A 21,815-nucleotide genomic window follows, 5' to 3' on the forward strand; every position below is an offset into this window, starting at 1 on the left:
TGTCCTTCCCCACAAGTGCATAGATTCTCTCTTCCTGCCACACTGCCTGACGATGAGAGAGACGTGGTATAGGCAATTCAAGATCGTCTTTCCTACTCTCTTCAGTACCTCTTTCCTTGATGTGATGTTAAAACTAGGCACTATGATTGCTCACCTGATTTTTGGGTCTTATGAAGGTGCTTCTTATGTGGATAGTTGTTCAATTTGTTGTTCCTGCAGTGCAGATGATTGCTGGAGGATTCTATTCAGCCATCTTGCTTTACCTCCTAAGAGAGAATAATTTCACCGTATATAAAGAGCTCATACAAATTGATAAAAAGGTGAAATTTAAGAAAGCAAGCAAAATATGTGAACTGGCATTTTAAAGGAGACGATGTTCAAAGGACTGATGAATATTTGAAAAGATACAAGAATACATAATGATAATGAGAACACATAGACATAGGGCGGGGCATATCACACGCCTGTTGGAGGGTTGGGGGCTGGGGGAGGGATAGCATTGGGCGAAATACCTAATGTAAATGATGAGTTGATGGCTGCAGCAAACCAACATGGCACGTGTATACCTATGTGACAAACCTGCGTGTTGTGCACATGTACCCTAGAACTTAAAGTATAATAATAATAATAATAATAATAATAATAATAATAATAAAAGATGTTCAATGACAAAACAAGATGCAAATTTAACCCTCCCTGCTTTTTTTGCAGATGTCAGAAGAGATGGATAATGTTACAGCTGAAGAAATTACAGACAAGCATCTCCAAAAAGGTTCTCAATAAGTATACCATAACTCTGATACTCTTCATTTTTATTTTTAAAAGATGTAAATGATTAATCCTGTGCCAGGGTTTCAGCTGGGAACACAAATTTCCTAAGGAATCAGTTTAAAGAGAAATTAAACGTCCTAAATAAAACAAGATGGGCATAAGGAAATACATAGAAAAATCAATGGATGTAATAAAGCTGAATTTAATTTTCTTTTTGTCACTGCACACGTAGAGAGATTCCACTGGCGGTGAGACTGTTTTAGACCACAAAGATACATAGGTGCAGAACCTGCTTCAGCAAACTTCAAATCTCAGGGAGAAAAATACATAAATAATGGTTGAGCTCTGGTTCATTCACCAAGCAAATATTTATTGAGCATGTATTATATGCCATCTGCCATTCTAAGTTATGGGAATAGAGTATAAACAAAACCAACTAGTCATTTTTAAATTTTACCAAGAAATACTGTGGTTAAACATGGAGATTCTCGTGACCTATAGTTAGTTATTTAGCTTTATGCTTACCCTTTATTTCTACAAACTTCTCTGTAACCTTTAAGCACTCAAAGGCAGGGAATAGAAAAAGTAAAAAGCAAGGCAAAGTGATCAATAGATCCTTAATTTTTTACTGTACCTAGGGGATTGCATGATCTTGCATGATCTCTTTTATTCCATCCAGTGAAGGAGCAGAAAATAACACATGACTTGGAGTACACACAAGGGCTTCAGACTTTTTTTTTTTTTTTTTTTTAAGAAACAGAGCCTTGCTCTGCTGCCTAAGGCTGGAGTGCAGTAGTGCAGTCATAGCTCACTGCGGCCTTAGACTTCTGGGCTCAAGCGATGGTCCCACCTCAGCCTCTCAAGTAGCTGGGACTACAGGCATGTATGTTAATTTTTTTTTTTTTTTTTTTTTTTGAGACGGAGTTTTGCTCTTGTTGCTCAGACTGGAGTGCAATGGCGCGATCTTGGCTCACCGCAGTCTCCGCCTCCTGGGTTCAAGTGGTTCTCCTGCCTCAGCCTCCCGAGTAGCTGGGATTACAGGCATGTGCCACCATGCCCAGCTAATTTTGTATTTTTAGGAGAGATGGAGTTTCTCCATGTTGGTCAGTCTGGTCTCAAACTCCTGACCTCAGGTGATCTGCCCACCTCGGCCTCCCAAAGTGCCGGGATTACAGGCGTGAGCCACTGTGCCTCGCCCCTCAATTTTTTTTTGTAGAGACAGAGTCTTGCTATGTTGCCCAAGCTGGTCTCAAATTCCTGGCCTGAAGCAATCCTCCTGCCTCGGCCTCCCAAAATGCTGAGATTGCAGGCATAAGCCTTCTTTATACTCTATAAAACTTTCCTTTTCTCTAATAGTTGCAAAAAGCAGGGGTGAGAATTTTGTAATGATTTTACAAAACTAACATAATTAAAATGGGTATCCAGAGACTTATCGCTCTTCTTTTTTAGATTCCTCTCTTTTCAGTTTAATAAAATTGAAGTAACCAGGCTTTGATATTTGTGTATTAGTATACTCCACAGAGATGTCTCACAGATTTTTAAAATCTGAGCTTTGTTTTTGTTTTGTTTTGTTTTGTTTTTGGCCAAAGATGGGCTCTGGCAAGTAGCTGAGGAAGCAACAAAAGAAGGTGACAGAGACCTACTATGTACCCACAATAATTAAAAATTTAAAACAGAGGGCTGAGTGCCGTGGCTCATGCCTGTAATCCCAGCACTTTGGGAGGCTGAGGTGGGTGGATCACCTGAGGTCAGGAGTTTAAAACCATCCTGGCCAACATGGCGAAACCCCATCTCTACTAAAAATACAAAAAAGAAAGTTAGCGGGGTGCGGTGGCGCACGCCTGTAATCCCAGCTACTCGGGAGGCTGAGGCAGGAGAATCGCTTGAACCCGGGAGTGGGAGGTGGCAACGAGCCAAGATGGTGCCATGGCACTCCAGCCTGGGTGACAAGAGCAAAACTCTGTCTCCAAAAAAAAAAAAAAGTTTAAAAAGAAAGTGACAGAGGATAGAAAAGTTGTCACAAAGAAAAACAAAAATCAGTGCTGAATGGGTGAAGGTATTTATTCCAGATGGAAAAGGGGAAAGGACATCTATTGGTCTTAGAGTCTAAGCTCTTGTAAGACAATAACCTAGTTTTCATAATTGTCATGAGGCTTAGAAATGCATGCAATTAAAGAATTTAATAAATACTTTTGCTGCTATTGTTGTTTAATTATAATAAAGTGTCATAAACTCTTTATTATGTTGGTTTCCCGATAGATTTAGATGCAGAAGAAAATCAAAATGTAGTAAAGACAATGAGAGGCAAAGTGAGAGAAAAGCTAAAAATTTCTAAGGTAATGCTTTTTAAAATTTCCTGTTTTCAAATTTACTATTTAAATGAGACATTTAGCACAGTAAAATTTTCTTTGTCAAAAGAGAGCTGAAATTCTGTGTTAATATAGCTCCTTAATTCCTAAAGCCTTCCTATATATATATTTTCCTTTTGTCTCATAACATCCTTATAATGTCAAACCTAAAGCCAGGAAGAGCTAGGTGATTTGGTCATAGTAATTATAAATGATATTTCAGTATGTTTGCTGGTATTTCATATACACATACCATACTTTTTAAAAGAAAAGCATTGCAAAGTATTGAAATTTATAAATTTTGGATAAAAGACTTATGAGCACCATTATGTCTATTTCTGAAAAGATTTATTTCTGTTGTGTTTCAGATTAATAAAGGTGAAAAATCTTCAATGGAGCAGCTCGTTGAGAGCAAAATATATCAAAGGTCCAAGGTGAATAACTTTTCTCTGTTTTTACTTTTTAAAACAGCTTTATGGAAATATAGTTTACATAGCAAAACTTCACCCATTTGAAGTGTGTGACTCAATGATTTCTAGTAAATTTACAGAATTGTTTAATCAATACCACAGTTTAATTTTTATCACCCAAAAAAGATTCCTCTTTATCAGTGATTGCCCATTTGCAATCACGCTCTATTCTTACTTGACATTACTTTTTATCCTAAAAAAAATTATAATAAAATATTGTTAAAAGATAAACTTAGGAACATTAAAATTTTAAAGAGTTTATTTGAACAGACAACAATTCATGAATTGAGGAGTGCCAGTCTGCAGATGGTTAGGGCTCCACCGAAGGGGCATGCAGGGAAAGCTTTTAAACGGTGCATGCGGAAGTAAGGCAAAGAAAACATTGATTGACTAGAATGGAGCAGTAGCCTTAAAGTTCCTCGTTAGAGATTAGTTGGCAGTTTCTGATTGGTAAAACTAAAGTTTCATTTTCGTTGGATAGGGCCATTCACACTGAGTTGGGTTTTGGTTTGCTTACATAGGAACTCAGGGCCCTAGAGCTGCTTCCGTCTAATGGTCTCCCAATTAATTATTTTCGACCCGGCGCGGTGGCTCAAGCCTGTAATCCCAGCACTTTGGGAGGCCGAGACGGGCGGATCACGAGGTCAGGAGATCGAGACCATCCTGGCTAACACGGTGAAACCCCGTCTCTACTAAAAAAATACAAAAAACTAGCCGGGCGAGGTGGCGGGCGCCTGTAGTCCCAGCTACTCGGGAGGCTGAGGCAGGAGAATGGCGTGAACCCGGGAGGCGGAGCTTGCAGTGAGCTGAGATCCGGCCACTGCACTCCAGCCTGGGCGACAGAGCAAGACTCCGTCTCAAAAAAAAAAAAAAAAAAAAAAAAAAAATTATTTTCACAATGTTATAGGTGATATCCAACTTACAGATTTTTAATGTGTAATCAATATTTGAAAAGTCAATGTGTAATCACATATTTGGAACTTGAAATGACAAAACAACTCATATTTTTAGAGAGTTATATTATTTAGAGTACAAGCTAAGTAGCTGTAACAAAAAGATTCAAAGTAAAGTGTTTTCATTAAGATAGAAGTTAGCTTTTTCTCTAACATAACAAGTCAGTAATCGGGGCTGATAGGAAAGTTTTGCCATCTCCAGTATGTGGTTTCCATCGGTGAGTCCAATGGCAAAGCTCTAGTTTTCCATTTGCTAGCGAAAGGGAAGGGGGAAAGAAAGAACCAAAGGATTTTAGGTTGATCTTTTAGGGGACAAGACCAGCAAACTGCACATATCATTTCCACCAAATGAATGTGGAAGAAGTGTCTAGGTTCCACTATTAGAGATGGGAGAAAAGACTGTAAAGAGCAAGTAATAGTTTCTGCCACAAGCACCTAGAGTATATAACTGCATATTTTAAAATGCAAAGGTTTTTTTTTTTTTTTTTAAATTTTTCTTTGGCTCCTCCACAGAGCCCCTCTTAGGTACTTAATAAAAATTATTTTAATTAAATGTAAAGGTAAAAGCAGACTAAAAAGTGATGTTTATGTGCATGTTATTCACTTAACACATGAATTAAAACATGCCTAAATTGGATTTAATTTCACTACGAATAGTAAAAACTATAAAGAGTTACAAAGTTTGTCAAGGTCAATCCATTGAGTATCAGGAAAAGGGATTAAAAGGAAGAGAAATTGACTTCTAAGAAACACAATCCCAGTTACCACACAGGGATATCTGCTCAGGAAGCAGATTTAAGCAAGCGATTTTGAGATGTGCAGAGATGATGGGGCGTAAAAGTATATACTGACAGTTCATATAAGCAGCACTGTTACAAGGTGAATAACTTTTAAGTTAATGTCATGCCTACATTGTAGGTACAAACAGAATATAAAGATAAGCTTTTATCTTATAAGATAAAATCTTATAATTTTATACTTTATAAAATTATATCTTATATAAAATTGTATCTTATAATTTTATAGTTTACATATTTTAAATTATTTGATTCCTAGAGACTATGAGTTTTACTTTTTATTATGGAATTGATTGCTTTCCCAAGCCTTCCTTAAAACAGTTCATTTTAATATATGTGTGTGAGAAAGAAGTGATGTGATTTATCAGTTCAAAGAGTCAGACTTTACAAGAGTGAAAAATGAGAGCTTCTTTATCAGTGGGTTTACAACTAAGAATATACCACTTTTCAGACTTTTAATTGCTTCTAACTCCATGAAAGATTGTGGGCTGAGGTGGCAGTCTGTGTGTGTGTGTGTGTGTGTGTGTATGTGTGTGTGCACGTGCACACACGCGCACACCTTAACAGGACAGCACTAAAAAGGAGAAAAAAGAAAGCTCCACTGGAGCCAGCATTTTGGTCAAACTCTTTCCTCCCAGACTAGAGTGAGGAGATAGTTTGGGAAGATGAAGATTTTGGCTCTATATTCTGGCTTTTCTTGCAGTTACCAGAACATTAGAAACAGAACAAAAATAAAAAATTCATGAACCAAACAGACTCAAAGCTAAATGTACCTTGATATTATCTGCCTTGGTGCTCCCTGTTCGCTAGCGAGATAACAATTATGTTTACCCTATTACAGAAAAGTATTTCCTTTACTTATAAGCAGAAAAAGCATTTATTTCAACACTAAATACTGGTTTATCATAGTTGTCTCCACAGACTGAAGTCTCATTGGATGAAAGTCTTTCATTTTTCATTCTGAGTGGTGAAGAAGGTTCAGCTTTGGGCAAGTCTTCAGAGCAGGTTGGATTTATTCTCTTCCCTCCCACCATCTCACTCTCAGGAAAAAATGATTCCTTATTAAAAGCGCAGAATGAAATACTTGGATGGGAGATGAAGTTTTATTATCATGCCTCTTCTTTTTGAATTGAGAAGCCGTTCATAATAATAAAACCTAGCATTTTATTGAGTGCGCTCTGAATGCTCAGTGATTACTAAGTTTTTAACGCGGATTGTAGCATTCAATCCTCATCTTAACTCTGAGGCAGGCCTTATGCTTATCTTTACAGGTGACGAAAATCAGGCAAAGAGGGTTAAGCCTTGATAGAGCTGGAAAGTCTAGGCTGTCAGCTCAAAAGCTAATCCAATCCCAAGGCCTCTTCTAGTCAGTCTCTCTCAGTCCCCCTCAGACTGTGTAGTCTCCCTGTTTCTCTGGGGTTGCCCTTTCCTCCAGTCCTACTTAGCCTCACTGGTCTTTCCCATCTCCTCTTGACTTGTCTCCCTATCTGCTGTTGTTCCTGGACACTTTCTTCTATCCCTCTGTACCTTCCAGTCTCCCCACAGTCTTCTTGAGCCCCCTGCTACCCAGTACCTCCTATTCCCAGTAGTTCTACATAATGTCTCTTGCCACCTCTTGGGCCCTCCAGATCCCTCAGGTCCCCTGTCAAGTCCCTCTGGGACCCCCATTTGCCTTTCTACTTCCACCTCCCAGTCCCTTCCAGTCACCTTTCTTTGCATTCTGCTCCAGTTCTTTCATTCTAATTTTGTTATTGTTGTTTTTCGCACAATTAAAAAAAAACTCTTTTAAAATTTTGAACAAGTAAAACATACACAGTATAAAAACGTAATGCAGAAACCCACAAGGAAGAAAATAAAAATCACCTGAAATCCCACTAACCTAAGATAGTCACTATTATCATTTTTTTCATACTTTTCTCTATGCTTAGCCCTGTACATGCACACACACAGTTTTTATTACTATTATACTTTAAGTTCTGGGATACTTGTGGTGAACATGCAGGTTTGTTACATCGGTATACACATGCCATGGTGATTTGCTTGCACCCATCAACCACATTAGGTATTCTTCTAATGCTATCCCTCCCCTAATCCCCCACCCCCTGACAGGCCCCAGTGTGTGATACTGCCCTCCCTGTGTCCATGTGTTCTCATTGTTCAGCTCCCACTTATGAGTGAGAACATGCAATGTTTGGTTTTCTTTTCCTGTGTTAGTTTCCTGAGAATGATGGTTTCCAGCTTCATCCAGGTCCCTGCAAAGGACATGAACTCCTCCTTTTTTATGTCTCCATAGTATTCCATGGTGTATATGTGCCACGTTTTTTTTTCATTCGGTCTATCATTGATGGGTATTTGGGTTGTCCAAGTCTTTGCTATTGTGAACAGTGCTGCAGTAAACATAAACGTGTGCATGTGTCTTTATAGCAGAATGATTTGTAATCCTTTGGGTATATACCCAGTAATGAGATTGCTTGGTCAATAATGGTATTTCTGGTTCTAGAATCTTGGGGAATTGCCACACTGTCTTCCACAATGGTGGAAGACACTCCCACCAACAGTGTGAAAGCATTCTTATTTCTCCCTATCCTCTCCAGCATCTGTTGTTTCCTGACTTTTTAATGATCACCATTCTAACTGGTGTGAGATGGTATCTCATTGTGGGTTTAATTTGCATTTCTCTAATGACCAGTGATGGTGAGCTTTTTTTTCATATGTTTGCTGGCTGCATAATGTCTTCTTTTGAGAAGTGTCTGTTCATATCCTTTGCCCACTTTTTGATGGGGTTGTTTTTGTCTTGTAAATTTGTTTAAGTTATTTGTAGATTCTGAATATCAGCCCTTTGTCAGATGGATAGATTGCAAAAATTTTCTCCCATTATATAGGTTGCCTGTTCACTCTGGTGATAGTTTCTTTTGCTGTGCGGAAGCTCTTTAGTTTAATTAGATCCCATTTGTCAATTTTGGTTTTTGTTGCCATTACTTTTGGTGTTTTAGTTATAAATCCTTTGCCCATGCCTATGTCCTGAATATTATTGCCTAGGTTTTCTTGTAGGGTTTTTATGGTTTTAGATCTTACATTTAAGTCTTTAATCCATCTTGAGTTAATTTTTGTATAAGGTGTAAGGAAGGGATCCAGTTTCAGTTTTCTGCATATGGCTAACCAGTTTTCCTAACACCATTGATTAAATAGGGAATCCTTACCCCATTGCTTATTTTTGTCAGGTTTATCAAAGATCAGATGGTTGTAGATGTGTAGCATTATTTCTGAGGCCTTTGTTCTGTTCCATTGGTCTATATATCTATTTTTATACCAGTACTATGCTGTTTGGTTACTGTAGCCTTGTAGTATAGTTTGAAGTCAGGTAGCGTGATGCCTCCAACTTTGTTCTTTTTGCTTAGTATTGTCTTGGCTATACAGGCCCTTTTTTGGTTGCATAGGAAATTTAAAGTATTTTTTTCTAATTCTGTGAAGAAAGTCAATGGTAGCTTGATGGGGATAGCATTGAATCTATAAATTACTTTGGGCAGTATGGCCATTTTCACGATATTGATTCTTCCTATCCATGAGCATGGAATGTTCTTCCATTTGTTTGTGTCATATTTTATTTCATTGAGCAGCGGTTTGTAGTTCTCCTTGAAGAGGTCCTTCACATCCCTAGTAAGTTGGATTCCTAGGTATTTTATTCTCTTTGTAGCAATTGTGAATGGGATTTCACTCATGATTTGGCTCTCTGTTTGTCTATTACTGGTGCATAAGAATGCTTTTGATTTTTGCACATTGATTTTGTATCCTGAGACTTCGCTGAAGTTGCTTATCAGCTTAGAGAGGTTTTGGGCTGAGACGATGGGGTTTTCTAAATATACAATCATATCATCTGCAAACAGACAATTTGACTTCCCATCTTCCTATTTGAATACCCTTTATTTCTTTCTCTTGCCTGATTTCCCTGGCCAGAACTTCCAATACTGTGTTGAATAGGAGTGGTGAGAGAGGGCATCCTTGTCTTGCGCCAGTTTTCAGAGGGAATGGTCCAGCTTTTGCCCATTTAGTTTGATATTGCCTGTGGGTTTGTCATAAATAGCTCTTATTATTTTGAGATGCGTTCCATCAATACCTAGTTTATTGGGAGTTTTTAGCATGAAAGGGTGTTGAATTTTATCAAAGGTCTTTTCTGCATCTATTGAGATAATCATGTGGTTTTTGTCATTGGTTCTGTTTATGTGATGGATTATGTTTATTGATTTGCGTATGTTGAACCAGCCTTGCATCCCAGGGGTGGATAAGCTTTTTGATGTGGTGCTGGACTTGGTTTGCCAATCTTTTATTGAGGATTTTTGCATCGATGTTCATCAGGGATATTGGCCTGAAATTTTCATTTTTTGTTGTGTCTTTGATAGGTTTTGGTATCAGGATGATGCTGACCTCATAAAATGGGTTAGCAAGGAGTCCCTCTTTTTCTATTGTTTGGAATGGTTTCAGAGGGAATGGTACCAGCTCCTCTTTGTACCTCTGGTAGAATTCGGCTGTGAATCTGTCTGATTCTGGGCTTTTTATGGTTGGTAGGCTATTAATTATTGCCTCAGTTTCAGAACCTGTTGTTGGTCTATTCAGGGATTCAACTTCTTCCCAGTTTAGTCTTGGGAGGGTGTGTGTGTCCAGGAATTTATCCATTTCTTCTATGTTTTCTAGTTTATTTGTGTGGAGGTATTTATAGTATTCTCTGATGGTAGTTTGTATTTCTGTCGGATCAGTGGTAATATCCCCTTTATCATTTTTATTGCATCTATTTGATTCTCTTCTCTTTTCTTCTTTATTAGTCTGGCTAGTGGTCTATTTTGTTAATCTTTTCAAAAAACCAGCTCCTGGATTCATTGATTTTTTGAAGGGTTTTTTGTGTCTCTATGTCCTTCAGTTCTGCTCTGATCTTAGTTATTTCTTGTCTTCTGCTAGCTTTTGAATTTGTTTGCTCATGTTTCTCTGGTTCTTTTAATTGTGATGTTAGGGTATCAATTTTAGATCTTTCCTGCTTTTTCTTGTGGGCATCTTGTGCTATAAATTTCTCTCTAAACACTGCTTTAGAGATTCCGGTATATTGTGTCTTTGTTCTCTTTGGTTTCAAATAATTTATTTATTTCTGCCTTAATTTCGTTATTTACCCAGTAGTCATACAGGAGCAGGTTGTTCAGTTTCCATGTAGTTGTGAAGTTGTGAATGAGTTTCTTAATCCTGAGTTCTAATTTGATTGCACTGTGGTCTGAGAGACTGTTATGATTTCCATTCTTTTGCATTTGCTGAGGAGTGTTTTACTTCCAATTATGTGGTTAATTTTAGAATAAGTGCGATGTGGTGCTGAGAAGAATGTATATTCTGTTGATTTGGGGTGGAGAGTTCTGTAGATGTCTGTTAGGTCCACTTGGTCCAGAGCTGAGTTCAAGTCCTGAATATCCTTGTTAATTTTCTGTCTCATTCATCTGTCTAATATTGACAGTTGGGTGTTAAGGTCTCCCACTGTGATTCCGTGGGAGTCTAAGTCTCTTTGTAGGTCTCTAAGGACTTGCTTTATGAATCTGGGTGCCCCAGTGTTGGATGCATGTATATATTTAGGATAGTTAACTCTTCTTGTTGCATCGATCCTTTACCATTAAGTAATGCCCTTCTTTGTCTTTTTTCATCTTTGTTGGTTTAAAGTCTGTTTTATCGGAGACTAGGATGGCAACCTCAGCTTTTTTTTGCTTTGCATTTGCTTGGCAAATCTTCCTCCGTCCCTTTATTTTGAGCCTGTGTGTGTCTTTGCATGTGAGATGGGTCTCCTGAATACAGCACACCAATTGGTCTTGACTCGTTATCCAATTTGCCAGTCTGTATCTTTTAATTGGGGCATTTAGCCCATTTACATTTAAGGTTAATATTGTTATGTGTGAATTTGATCCTGTCATTATGATGCTAGATGGTTATTTTGCACATTAATTGATGCAGTTTCTTCATAGTGTCAATAGTCTTTACAATTTGGTATGTTTTTGCAGTGGCTGGCACTGGTTTTCCCTTTCCATATTTAGTGCTTTTTTCAGGAGCTCTTGTAAGTCAGGCCTGTGGTGACAAAATCTCTCAGCATTTGCTTGTCTGTAAAGGATTTTATTTCTCCTTGGCTTATGAATTTTAGTTTGGCTGGATATGAAATTCTGGGTTGACAATTCTTTTCTTTAAGAATGTTGAATATTGGCCCCCACTCTTTTCTGGCTTGTAGGGTTTCTGCATAGAGATCCACTGTTAGTCTGATGGGCTTCCCTTTGTGGGTAACCTGACCTTTCTCTCTGGCTGCCCTTAACATTTTTTCCTTCATTTCAACCTTGGTGAATCTGACAATTTTGTGTCTTGGGGTTGTTCTTCTCGAGGAGTATCTTGGTGGTATTCTCTGTATTTCCTGAATTTGAATGTTGGCCTGTCTTGCTAAGTTGCAGAAGTTCTCTTGGATAATATCCTGAAGAGTGTTTTCCAACTTAGTTCCATTCTCCTCGTCACTTTCAGGTACACCAATCAAATGTTGGTTTGGTCTTTTCACATAGTCCCATATTTCTTGGAGGCTTTTTTCATTTCTTTTCATTCTTTTTTCTCTAATCTTGTCCTCATGCTTTATTTCATTAAGTTGATCTTCAATCTTTGGTATCCTTTCTTCTGCTTGATCGATTCAGCTATTGGTACTTTTGTATGCTTCATGAAGTTCTCGTGCTGTGTTTTTCAGCTCCATCAGGTCATTTATGTTCTTCTTTAAACTGGTTGTTCTAGTTAGCAATTCCTTTTTTTCAAGGTTCTTAGCTTCCTTGCATTAGGTTAGAACATGTGCCTTTAGCTCAGAGGAGTCTGTTATTACCTACCTTCTGAAGCCTACTTCTGTCAATTCATCAAACTTACTCTCTGTGCAGTTTTGTTCCCTTGCTGGTGAGGAGTTGTGATCCTTTGGAGGAAAAGAGGCATTCTGGTTTTTGAAATTTTCCGCCTTTTTCTGCTGTTTTTTCTTCATCTTCATGGATTTATCTACCTTTGGTCTTTGATGTTGGTAACCTTTGAACGGGGTTTCTGTGTGGACGTCCTTTTTGTTGATGTTGGTGCTATTCCTTTCTGTTTGTTAGTTCTCCTTGTAAGAGACCCCTCTGCTGCAGGTCTGCTGGAGTTTGCTGGAGGTCCACTCCAGACCCTGACTGCCTGGGTATCACCAGCAGAGGCTACAGAATAGCGAAGATTGCTACCTATTCCTTCCTCTAGAAGCTTCATCCCAGAGGGGCACCCACCAGATGCCATGCCATCCGGAGCTCTCCTGGATGAGGTGTCTGTCGACCCCTGCTGGGAGGTGTCTCCCAGTCAGGAGACACAGCTGTCAGGGAACCACTTAAGGAGGGAGTCTGTCCCTTAGCAGAGCTCGCGCACTGTGCTGGGAGATCTGCTGCTGTCTTCAGGACTGGCAGGCAGGAATGTTTAAGTCTGCTGAAGTGGTGCCCACAGCTGCCCCAGGTGCTCTGTCCCAGGAGATGGGAGTTTTATCTATAAGCCCCTGACTGGGGCTACTGCCTTTCTTTCAGAGATGCCCTGCCCAGAGAGGAGGAGTCTAGAGAGGCAGTTTGGCTACAGCAGCTTTGCCAAGCTGCGGTGGGCTCTGCCCAGTTTGAACTTCCCCGCGGTGGCTTTGTTTACACTGTAAGGGAAAAATCCACCTACTCAAGTGTCAGTAATGGCGGGCACCCCTTTCCCCACCAAGCTTCAGTGTCCCAGGTTGACTTCAGACTGCTGTGCTGGCAGTGAGAATTTCAAGCCAGTTAATCTTAGCTTGCTGGGCTCTGTCAGGATGGGATCCGCGAAGCTAGACTGCATGGCTCCCTGGCTTCAGCCCCCTTTCCAGGGGAGTGAATGGTTCTGTCTTACTGGTGTTCCAGGCACCACTGGGGTATGGGAAAAAAAAAAAAAAAAAAAAAAAAACCTCCTGCAGCTGGCTCAGTGTTTGCCCAAACAGCCGCCCAGTTTTTGTTGAAACCCAGGGCCCTCGCACTTATTCTAAAATTGATCACATAGTTGGAAGTAAAGCACTCCTCAGCAAATGTAAAAGAACGGAAATTACAACAAACTGTCTCTCAGACCACAGTGCAAACAAACTAGAACTCAGGATTAAGAAACCCACTCAAAACCGCTCAACTACATGGAAACTGAACAACCTGCTCCTGAATGACTATTGGGTAAATAACGAAATGAAGTCAGAAATAAAGATGTTCTTTGAAACCAATGACAACAAAGACACAACATACCAGAATCTCTGGGACACATTTAAAGCAGTGTGTAGAGGGAAATTTATAGCACTAAATGCCTACAAGAGAAAACACAAAAGATCTAAAATTGACACCCTAACATCACAATTAAAAGAACGAAAGAAGCAAGAGCAAACACGTTCAAAAGCTAGCAGAAGGCAAGTAATAACTAAGATCAGAGCAGAACTGAAGGAGATAGAGACACAAAAAACCCTTCAAAAAATCAGTGAATCCTGGAGCTGATTTTTTGAAAAGATCAACAAAATTGACAGACCGCTAGCAAGACTAATAAACAAGAAAAGAGAGAAGAATCAAATAGACGCAATAAAACTGACAAAGGGGATATCATTACCAATCCCACAGAGATACAAACTACCATCAGAGAATACTATAAACACCTCTATGCAAATAAACTAGAAAATCTAGAAGAAATGGATAAATTCCTGGACACATACACCCTCCCAAGACTAAACCAGGAGGAAGTTGAATCCCTGAATAGACCAATAACAGGCTATGAAATTGAGGCAATAATTAATAACCTACCAACCAAAAAAAGTCCAGGACTGGACGGATTCACTGCCAAATTCTACCATAGGTATGAAGAGGAGCTGGTACCATTCCTTCTGAAAGTATTCCAATCAATACAAAAAGAGGGAATCCTCCCTAACTCATTTTATGAAGCCAGCATCATCCTGATACCAAAGCCTGGCAGAGACACACACAAAAAAAGAATTTTAGACCAATGTCTCTGATGAACATCGATGCAAAAATCCTCAATAAAATACTGGCAAACCAAATCCAGCAGCACATCAAAAAGCTTATCTACCATGATCAAGTGGGCTTCATCCCTGGGATGCAAGGCTGGTTCAACATACAAAAACCAATAAACATAATCCATCATGTAAACAGAACCACTGACAAAAACCACATGATTATCTCAATAGATGCAGCAAAGGCCTTTGACAAAATTCAACAGCTCTTCATGCTAAAAACTCTCAATAAATTAGGTATTGATGGGACGTATCTCAAAATAATAAGAGCTATTTATGACAAGCCCACAGCCAATATCATACTGAATGGGCAAAAACTAGAAACATTCCCTTTGAAAACTGGCACAAGACAGGGATGCCCTCTCTCACCATTCCTATTCAACATAATGTTGGAAGTTCTGGCCAGCGCAATCAGGCAGGAAAAAGAATAAAGGGTATTCAATAAGGAAATAAGGAAGTCAAATTGTCCCTGCTTGCAGATGACATGACTGTGTATTTAGAAAAGCCCATCGTCTCAGTCCAAAATCTCCTTAAGCTGATAAGCAATTTCAGCGAAGTCTCAGGATACAAAATCAATGTGCAGAAATCAAAGCATTCTTATACACCAATAACAGACAGACAGAGATCCAAATCATGAGTGAACTCCCATTCACAATTGCTTCAAAGAGAAGAAAACACCTAGGAATCCAACTTACTAGGGATGTGAAGGACCTCTTCAATGAGGACTACAACCCACTGCTCAACGAAATAACAGAGGACACAAACAAATGGAAGAACATTCCATGCTTATGGATAGGAAGAATCAATATTGTGAAAATGGCCATACTGCCTAAGGTAATTTATGGATTCAATGCCATCCCCATCAAGCTACCAATGACTTCCTTCACAGAATTGGAAAAAACTACTTTAAAGTTCATATGGAACCAAAAAAGAGCCCACATTGCCAAGACAATCCTAAGCCAAAAGAACAAAGCTGGAGGCATCATACTACCTGACTTCAAACTATACTACAAGGCTACAGTAACCAAAACAGCATGGTTCTGGTACCAAAACAGAGATATAGACCAATGGAACAGAGTAGAGCCCTCAGAAATAATACCACACATCTACAACTATCTGATCTTTGACAAACCTGACAAAAATAAGCAATGGGGAAAGGATTCCCTATTTAATATATGGTGCTGGGAAAACTGGCTAGCCATATGGAGAAAACTGAAAATGGATCCCTTCCTTACACCTTATACAAAAATTAATTTGAGATGGATTGAAAACTTAAATGTTAGACCTAAAACCATGAAAACCCTAGAAGAAAACCTAGGCAATACCATTCATGACATAGGCATGGGCAAGGACTTCATGTCTAAAACACCAAAAGCAATGGCAACAAAAGCCAAAATTGACAAATGGGATCTAATTAAACTGAAGAGCTTCTGCACAGGAAAAGAAACTACCATCAGAGTGAACAGGCAGCCTACAGAATGGGAGAAAATTTTTGCAATCTGTGCAATCTACTCATCTAACAAAGGGCTAATATCCAGAATCTACAAAGAACTCAATCAAATTTACAAGAAAAAAATAAACAACCCCATCAAAAAGTGGGCAAAGGATATAAACAGACACTTCTCAAAAGAAGATATTTATGCAGCCAAGAGACACATGAAAAAATGCTCATCATCACTGGCCATCAGAGAAATGCAAATCAAAACTACAATGAGATACCATCTCACACCAGTTAGAATGGTGATCATTAAAAATTCAGGAAATAACAGGTGCTGGAGAGGATGTGGAGAAATAGGAGCACTTTTACACTGTTGGTAGGACTGTAAACTACTTCAACCATCGTGGAAGACAGTGTGGCAATTCCTCAAAGATCTAGAACTAGAAATACCATTTGACCCAGCCATCCAATTCCTGGGTATATACCCAAAGGATTATAAATCAGGCTGCTATAAAGACACATGCACACGTATGTTTATTGCAGCACTATTCACAATAGCAAAGACTTGGAATCAACCCAAATGTCCATCAATGATAGACTAGATTAAGAAAATGTGGCACATATATACCATGGAATACTATGCAGCCATAAAAAAGGATGAGTTCATGTACTTTGTAGGGACATGGATTCAGCTGGAAACCATCATTCTCAGGAAACTATGGCAAGAACAGAAAACCAAACACCGTATGTTCTCACTCAAAGGTGGGAATTGAACAATGAGAACACTTGGACACAGGAAGCAGAACATCACACACTGGGGTATGTCATAGGGTTGGGGGAGTGGGGAGGGATAGCATTAGGAGATATACCTAATGTAAATGACGAGTTAATGGGTGCAGCACACCAACATGGCACATGTATACATATGTAACAAACCTGCACATTGTGCACATGTACCCTAGAACTTAAAAAAAAAAAAAAAAAAAAAAAAAAAAACCAGGGCCCTGGTGGCGTAGTCCCCTATGGGAATCTCCTGGTCTGCAGGTTGAGAAGACCATGGGAAAAGTGTAGTATCTGGGCCCATTCCTCATTGCACAGTCCCTTATGGCTTCCGTTGGCTAGGGGAGGGAGTTCTCTGACCCCTTATGCTTCCTGGGTGAGGCAATGCCCTACCCTGCTTCTGCTCACCCTCTGTGGGCTGCACCCACTGTCTAACAAGTCCCAGTGAGATGAGCCGGGTACCTCAGTTGGAAATGCAGAAATCACTGGCCTTCTGCGTTGGTCTTACTAAGAGCTGCAGACCAGAGCTCTTCCTATTCCGCCATCTCGCCAGCCACCAGAGGTTTCTTTTGTTTGTTTTGTTTTGAGACAGTCTTAGTCTGTCACCCAGGCTGGAGTGCAGTGGCGCGATCTCAGCTCACTGCAACCTCTGTCTCCTAGCTTCAAGCGATTCTCCTGCCTCAGCCTCCTGAGTAGCTGGGATTACAGGAGTGTGCCACCACACCTGGCTAATTTTTGCATTTTTAGTAGAGATGGGGTTTCGCTGTGTTGGCCAGGCTGGTCTCAAACTCCTGATCTCAGGTGATCCACCCACCTCGGCCTCCCAAAGTGTTGGGATTACAGGCGTGAGCCACCACACCTGGCCACACAGTTTTATATAAGCAGAATCACAGTAGTCAATGGCAATTCCATTTTTCCAGTTGCTCAGTTGAACCTTGGTCTCATCCTCAGATTTCCTTTTACCCACATGCTTCAAATCCAATTTCTCACAAACCCTGTTGGTTCTGCCTTCAAAGTATTTCCGATTCGGATCCACTTTTCACCAGCCTCTCTGGTACTTCACCATAGCCTCTCATCAGAATCATTGCCACTGTCTCCATCTGTATTCACTATTGTCCCTGTAGTCCATTTTCCATACCATATAGTCATCAGAGTGACCCTGTTAAAATCTAAGACATATCTTTTTTTTTTTTGCTTAAAACTTCTAATGGTTTCCTACCTCACTCACAGTAAAAGTCCTTACAGGGGCCTTCAAAATCTACATGACCTGGTCCCCTTAGTACCTCTCTGACTTTTATTTTTCACTACTCTCCCCTCTGTCGTCTGACACCAGCCACATTGCCTTCCTTCCTGTTTCTCATTTACCGCAAGCTCCTGCCTCAGGGCCTTTGTACTGAGATGTCTGCCTAGAAAGCTCTTTCCTTTTCCTTAAGCTGTGTCCCCCACTAACTTTGGATTTCTGTTCAAATGACGTATTATTAAAGATGCTATGCCTGACAACCCTATCTAAAATAGTACTCCCAACCTACCCAGTCTAGCATTCTCTATCCTCTTACCTTGCTTTATTTTTCTTCATAACACTTATCACCACTTAATATATAGTTCTTTGTCTATTTGTTTATTTTCTTCCTGGAATATATTAGGCACACAATGAATATTTGAATGAATATTGATTAAATGGGTATCAAACATTCCTGTGCTCTTAATCAGTCATCTGACTTCCCTGCCTCCCACAGTTTGGGGTAAGGGATAGCCTTTTCTGGAAAAACAAAAGCAAGCCCTGTCTCTGATCCTCCAACCCAGCAGAGTATGCCAGGGCTAGGTGCTGTGGCTGTGGCCACTTTTCCTTCTTGTAGGGCAAGCATATTAGGTCAGTAGGATTAAAGAGTGGGGCAAATGGGCTTCTTGGGCATGAGGAAGTCAAGGTTTAGATGTGAGCTGTTTAGAGTTGTTTGGAAAAGCCGTCTGCCCTGCAGCTAGTGACTACTGTCCCCATCACAGAAAGGAGAATGCTATTCTTTTTGTAAGAGGCTGAGTTTGAGTGTGGTCCCTTCCTGCTGGGAGAAAGGGGAACCCTGGTTCCACATATCTCATCTGGGCAACCCAGAGTGAAGCCTGGGGTTACTTTCAGAAGGTTCTGCTTGTCACACCACAGTTAACAAGGCATGTTCCTGTGAGAAGGAGCAGGGACACTACCCCTTTTGTACAGCACAAAACTCACTTGTATCCATCTAGACGTGTATCTTCTGACCCCATTCTCCCTATCACATAATAGCCAACAGCACACACATTGCTCTGCTGTCAGCTGCAGAGTGAAGACCAAGAAAGTGATCTGGGATAGCAGATGGACTCAGACTAAGTGAGAAATAGTTGAGCAGGTAGGACTTGTATTGGTCGAGATCACAGCTTGTCTCAAGCTAAAAATATAGATAGATTGGGTAGGGCTCATAAAAAACAGACCCGCAGAGTCATAACTAGGCTAGAGTCCCAGATGACAGCCCGACATAGTCTACCATCAGGGCAGACCTTAGCTCTGAAGGCAGGTGGAAAGCCCTGGCCCACACAAGGGGTGTTTTAAAGGAAGCTTGGTTATGAGAGCTCCAGTTGGAGCAAAGAGGCCTTTGTAGTCTGTGACTGAAATCTTCAAAGAGAACCCCCATGTGGAGATCCCCCAAACCTTGCTCCTAGATATTGGCATACTTTATTTGAATTCTGAAAAGGATATCACAAAGATTTCTGGATATAAAATATCCTGATTTCATGGCAGGGATATAGGAGGGAGGGTATGATTATATGATTTTATATGAACCTAGTTGACGTTTAATGACATTACTTATTTAACTTTGTCAGTATTGATCAAGGCCATGTAGGATTCTCTATTCAAAGGAATTCTGTGATTAACTTGTTAAATTTTATTATTTACCCTAAATGTTTGCTTTTGAGAATCGAGGGATTTTTGTCTGACTCACACACTGTCTCTGTTGTTCAGTATGTATATATTTCAAATTAGATAAAATCATCCAAAAGAATGATTTTGCTTTCATGAATAGACTCATATTAAATTTATGAGTATGATATATTCATTTTAATATTTAGTAATGTATCTGTTTCCACATCTATGTTCAAATTGTTTATAACCTTTATATATATCATATATCAGAATTTCACTATAATCACTCTGCTACACTTCTATGCTGAATCTTTTCTTTCTTCTTTCGTTTTTTTTCATGAATACCTTGTAGAAAAAAGCATGCCTACTCGACAGCACTTTAGGTGGTACTGTTTTCTGAATGATGAGGAAAAAAGGGATTTAGGGTCACATGGTCTGATATATTTGGACCCTGCCCTACACTGTATTCTCAGTAGTTGAAATATTACAGTTCAGTATCTCAGAACATTTTCCATAGGGGAGGAAGGGCTATTTCAGTAGTCTTTCAGTGAAGAATTACAAAGATGGGCTATAGAAAAATCATATTTTATAATACTATACCTTAAATGAGTTCTAAGTTCAGTGAAATTTCATTGTAACACAAGTTCAGCTAAAACTTGGTCTGTGGGTGGCAGGATCAGACACACAATTCACAGTAAGTTTCCAGTACATTTCATTTATATGCATATTAATCACTGGAGACAAGCATGTAAACTTATTTTCCTTTTTGGTATTCAACAGAGACCAGTAAAAGATAGTTATCCCAAATGCTTTTCACTTGGTGTTAATTTACAAAATGTTGCTGAGAGTGAAGATGAAGAGTTTATGGAAGAATTCATTTTGACAGATTTACTCAAAGTAAAAGCTGCTGACTATGAAGATGATCAAGAACAAATAAAAAAACAGAAGGCAAATATTTTTGTACCAAGTAGTTCTCCAGGTAACATTCTTTTCCAGTAAAATATTCAAGTCATTAATGAATTATGTTATGGAATAATAGCTTTTCTGTAAGCTGGATAAATAAAAAGTACTGATCTAAAATTATAGTAACTTTTCTATATTTGTTTTTCATGACTTCCCTGAATTAAGGGAACTGATTAAGAGAACTCATTCTTCATTGAAAAAATATACACACATATATATATATATGTAGAGAGAGAAAGAGAAAGTGAGAGAGAGGCTTTCTGCTAGACTTTAGTAGTAGGGTGTAATTATAGTCGTTTGTACTACTTATTTGGTCAATATCCATTGAATATTTTGGACTTTAAAGTAATATCTAAGTTTTATTGTTACTAAGTGGTCAACCAGCGCAAACTGCCAAAAGATATGATGCCACGTATTTTAGAAGATGAAGGATTCTATATTCAGAGAAAGCCAGAAATATATAAAAAGACCTGCAACAAAATGGAAAATCGCCTGCTTAAACTAGAAGAGGCAAGTGCACCAGCTAACAAGTTAAAACACTGACTAGTATGTGACTTATTTAGCAAAATATTTAATTACTATACTTAAATATTTTTGATAGGGAAAATGTTGGTTTGGAGAGACTGGAGAAATAATGTCATTACCTACACCTATTAAACAGTCATGGAATTTCAGACTAAACATAAGGAAGGAACCTTTAAATCCGTTACTTAAGACCATATACAGAAAGGTAACCAACAATTTATTTGTAATTATGGTTAAAATTCTTGTAAAATCAATTATATCTGGTGGTTTTGTGGTGATGATTTATCCTTTAAAGATACTAAGTCTACTAATATAATATCTAAATCATGATGAAATGTTAAATAGCCCTTAAAATTATAGTTTCAAGGAATATTCAATGATATGGGGAAATATCCAAAATAAAATCTGAAGTGAAAAAAGCAGAATGCAAAATTATGTATGATGCTAATTTTACAAAAATAATGAATAAATGAATGATACTCAAGGTAACCACTATTGTAACTTCTACCACTATACATTACTCTTGTCTGTTAGTTTTACCTGTTTTATATAAATGAAACAATAGAATAGGTACTCTATATTGTTGTGTACAGCAATAGCTTGTTCATTTCTGTTGCTGTATAGAACTCCATAGTATGAAAAATACATTTATTTATTTATTAACCATTCTTTTATTGATGGATATAAGTTACATCCAGTTTTTGGCTATTACTAATAACACTACCATGAAAATTTGTACCTCTTCTGATAACTGTATGCATATGCATTTTCTGTTGGGTAAATATCTCAGAGTAGAAATGCTGGGTTATAGTTTTGTAT

The 21,815-nt window shown here is 38.9% G+C and overlaps 1 protein-coding gene across 1 annotated transcript in view; it reads left to right on the forward strand.

Moving 5' to 3' along the window:
* The first annotated feature begins 711 nt into the window (after positions 1-711).
* The window catches only part of CC2D2B (coiled-coil and C2 domain containing 2B), a 114,528-nt gene continuing 93,424 nt past the window's right edge, over positions 712-21,815 (forward strand). The window contains 7 exon segments of the mRNA XM_025397706.1: positions 712-772; positions 3,031-3,107; positions 3,488-3,553; positions 6,249-6,344; positions 20,289-20,487; positions 20,845-20,981; positions 21,073-21,201. Coding sequence (XP_025253491.1) covers positions 712-772; positions 3,031-3,107; positions 3,488-3,553; positions 6,249-6,344; positions 20,289-20,487; positions 20,845-20,981; positions 21,073-21,201 — 765 coding nt within the window.

The sequence above is a fragment of the Theropithecus gelada genome, chromosome 9, assembly GCF_003255815.1.
Source record: "Theropithecus gelada isolate Dixy chromosome 9, Tgel_1.0, whole genome shotgun sequence".
Classification (NCBI taxonomy): Eukaryota; Metazoa; Chordata; class Mammalia; order Primates; family Cercopithecidae; genus Theropithecus; species Theropithecus gelada.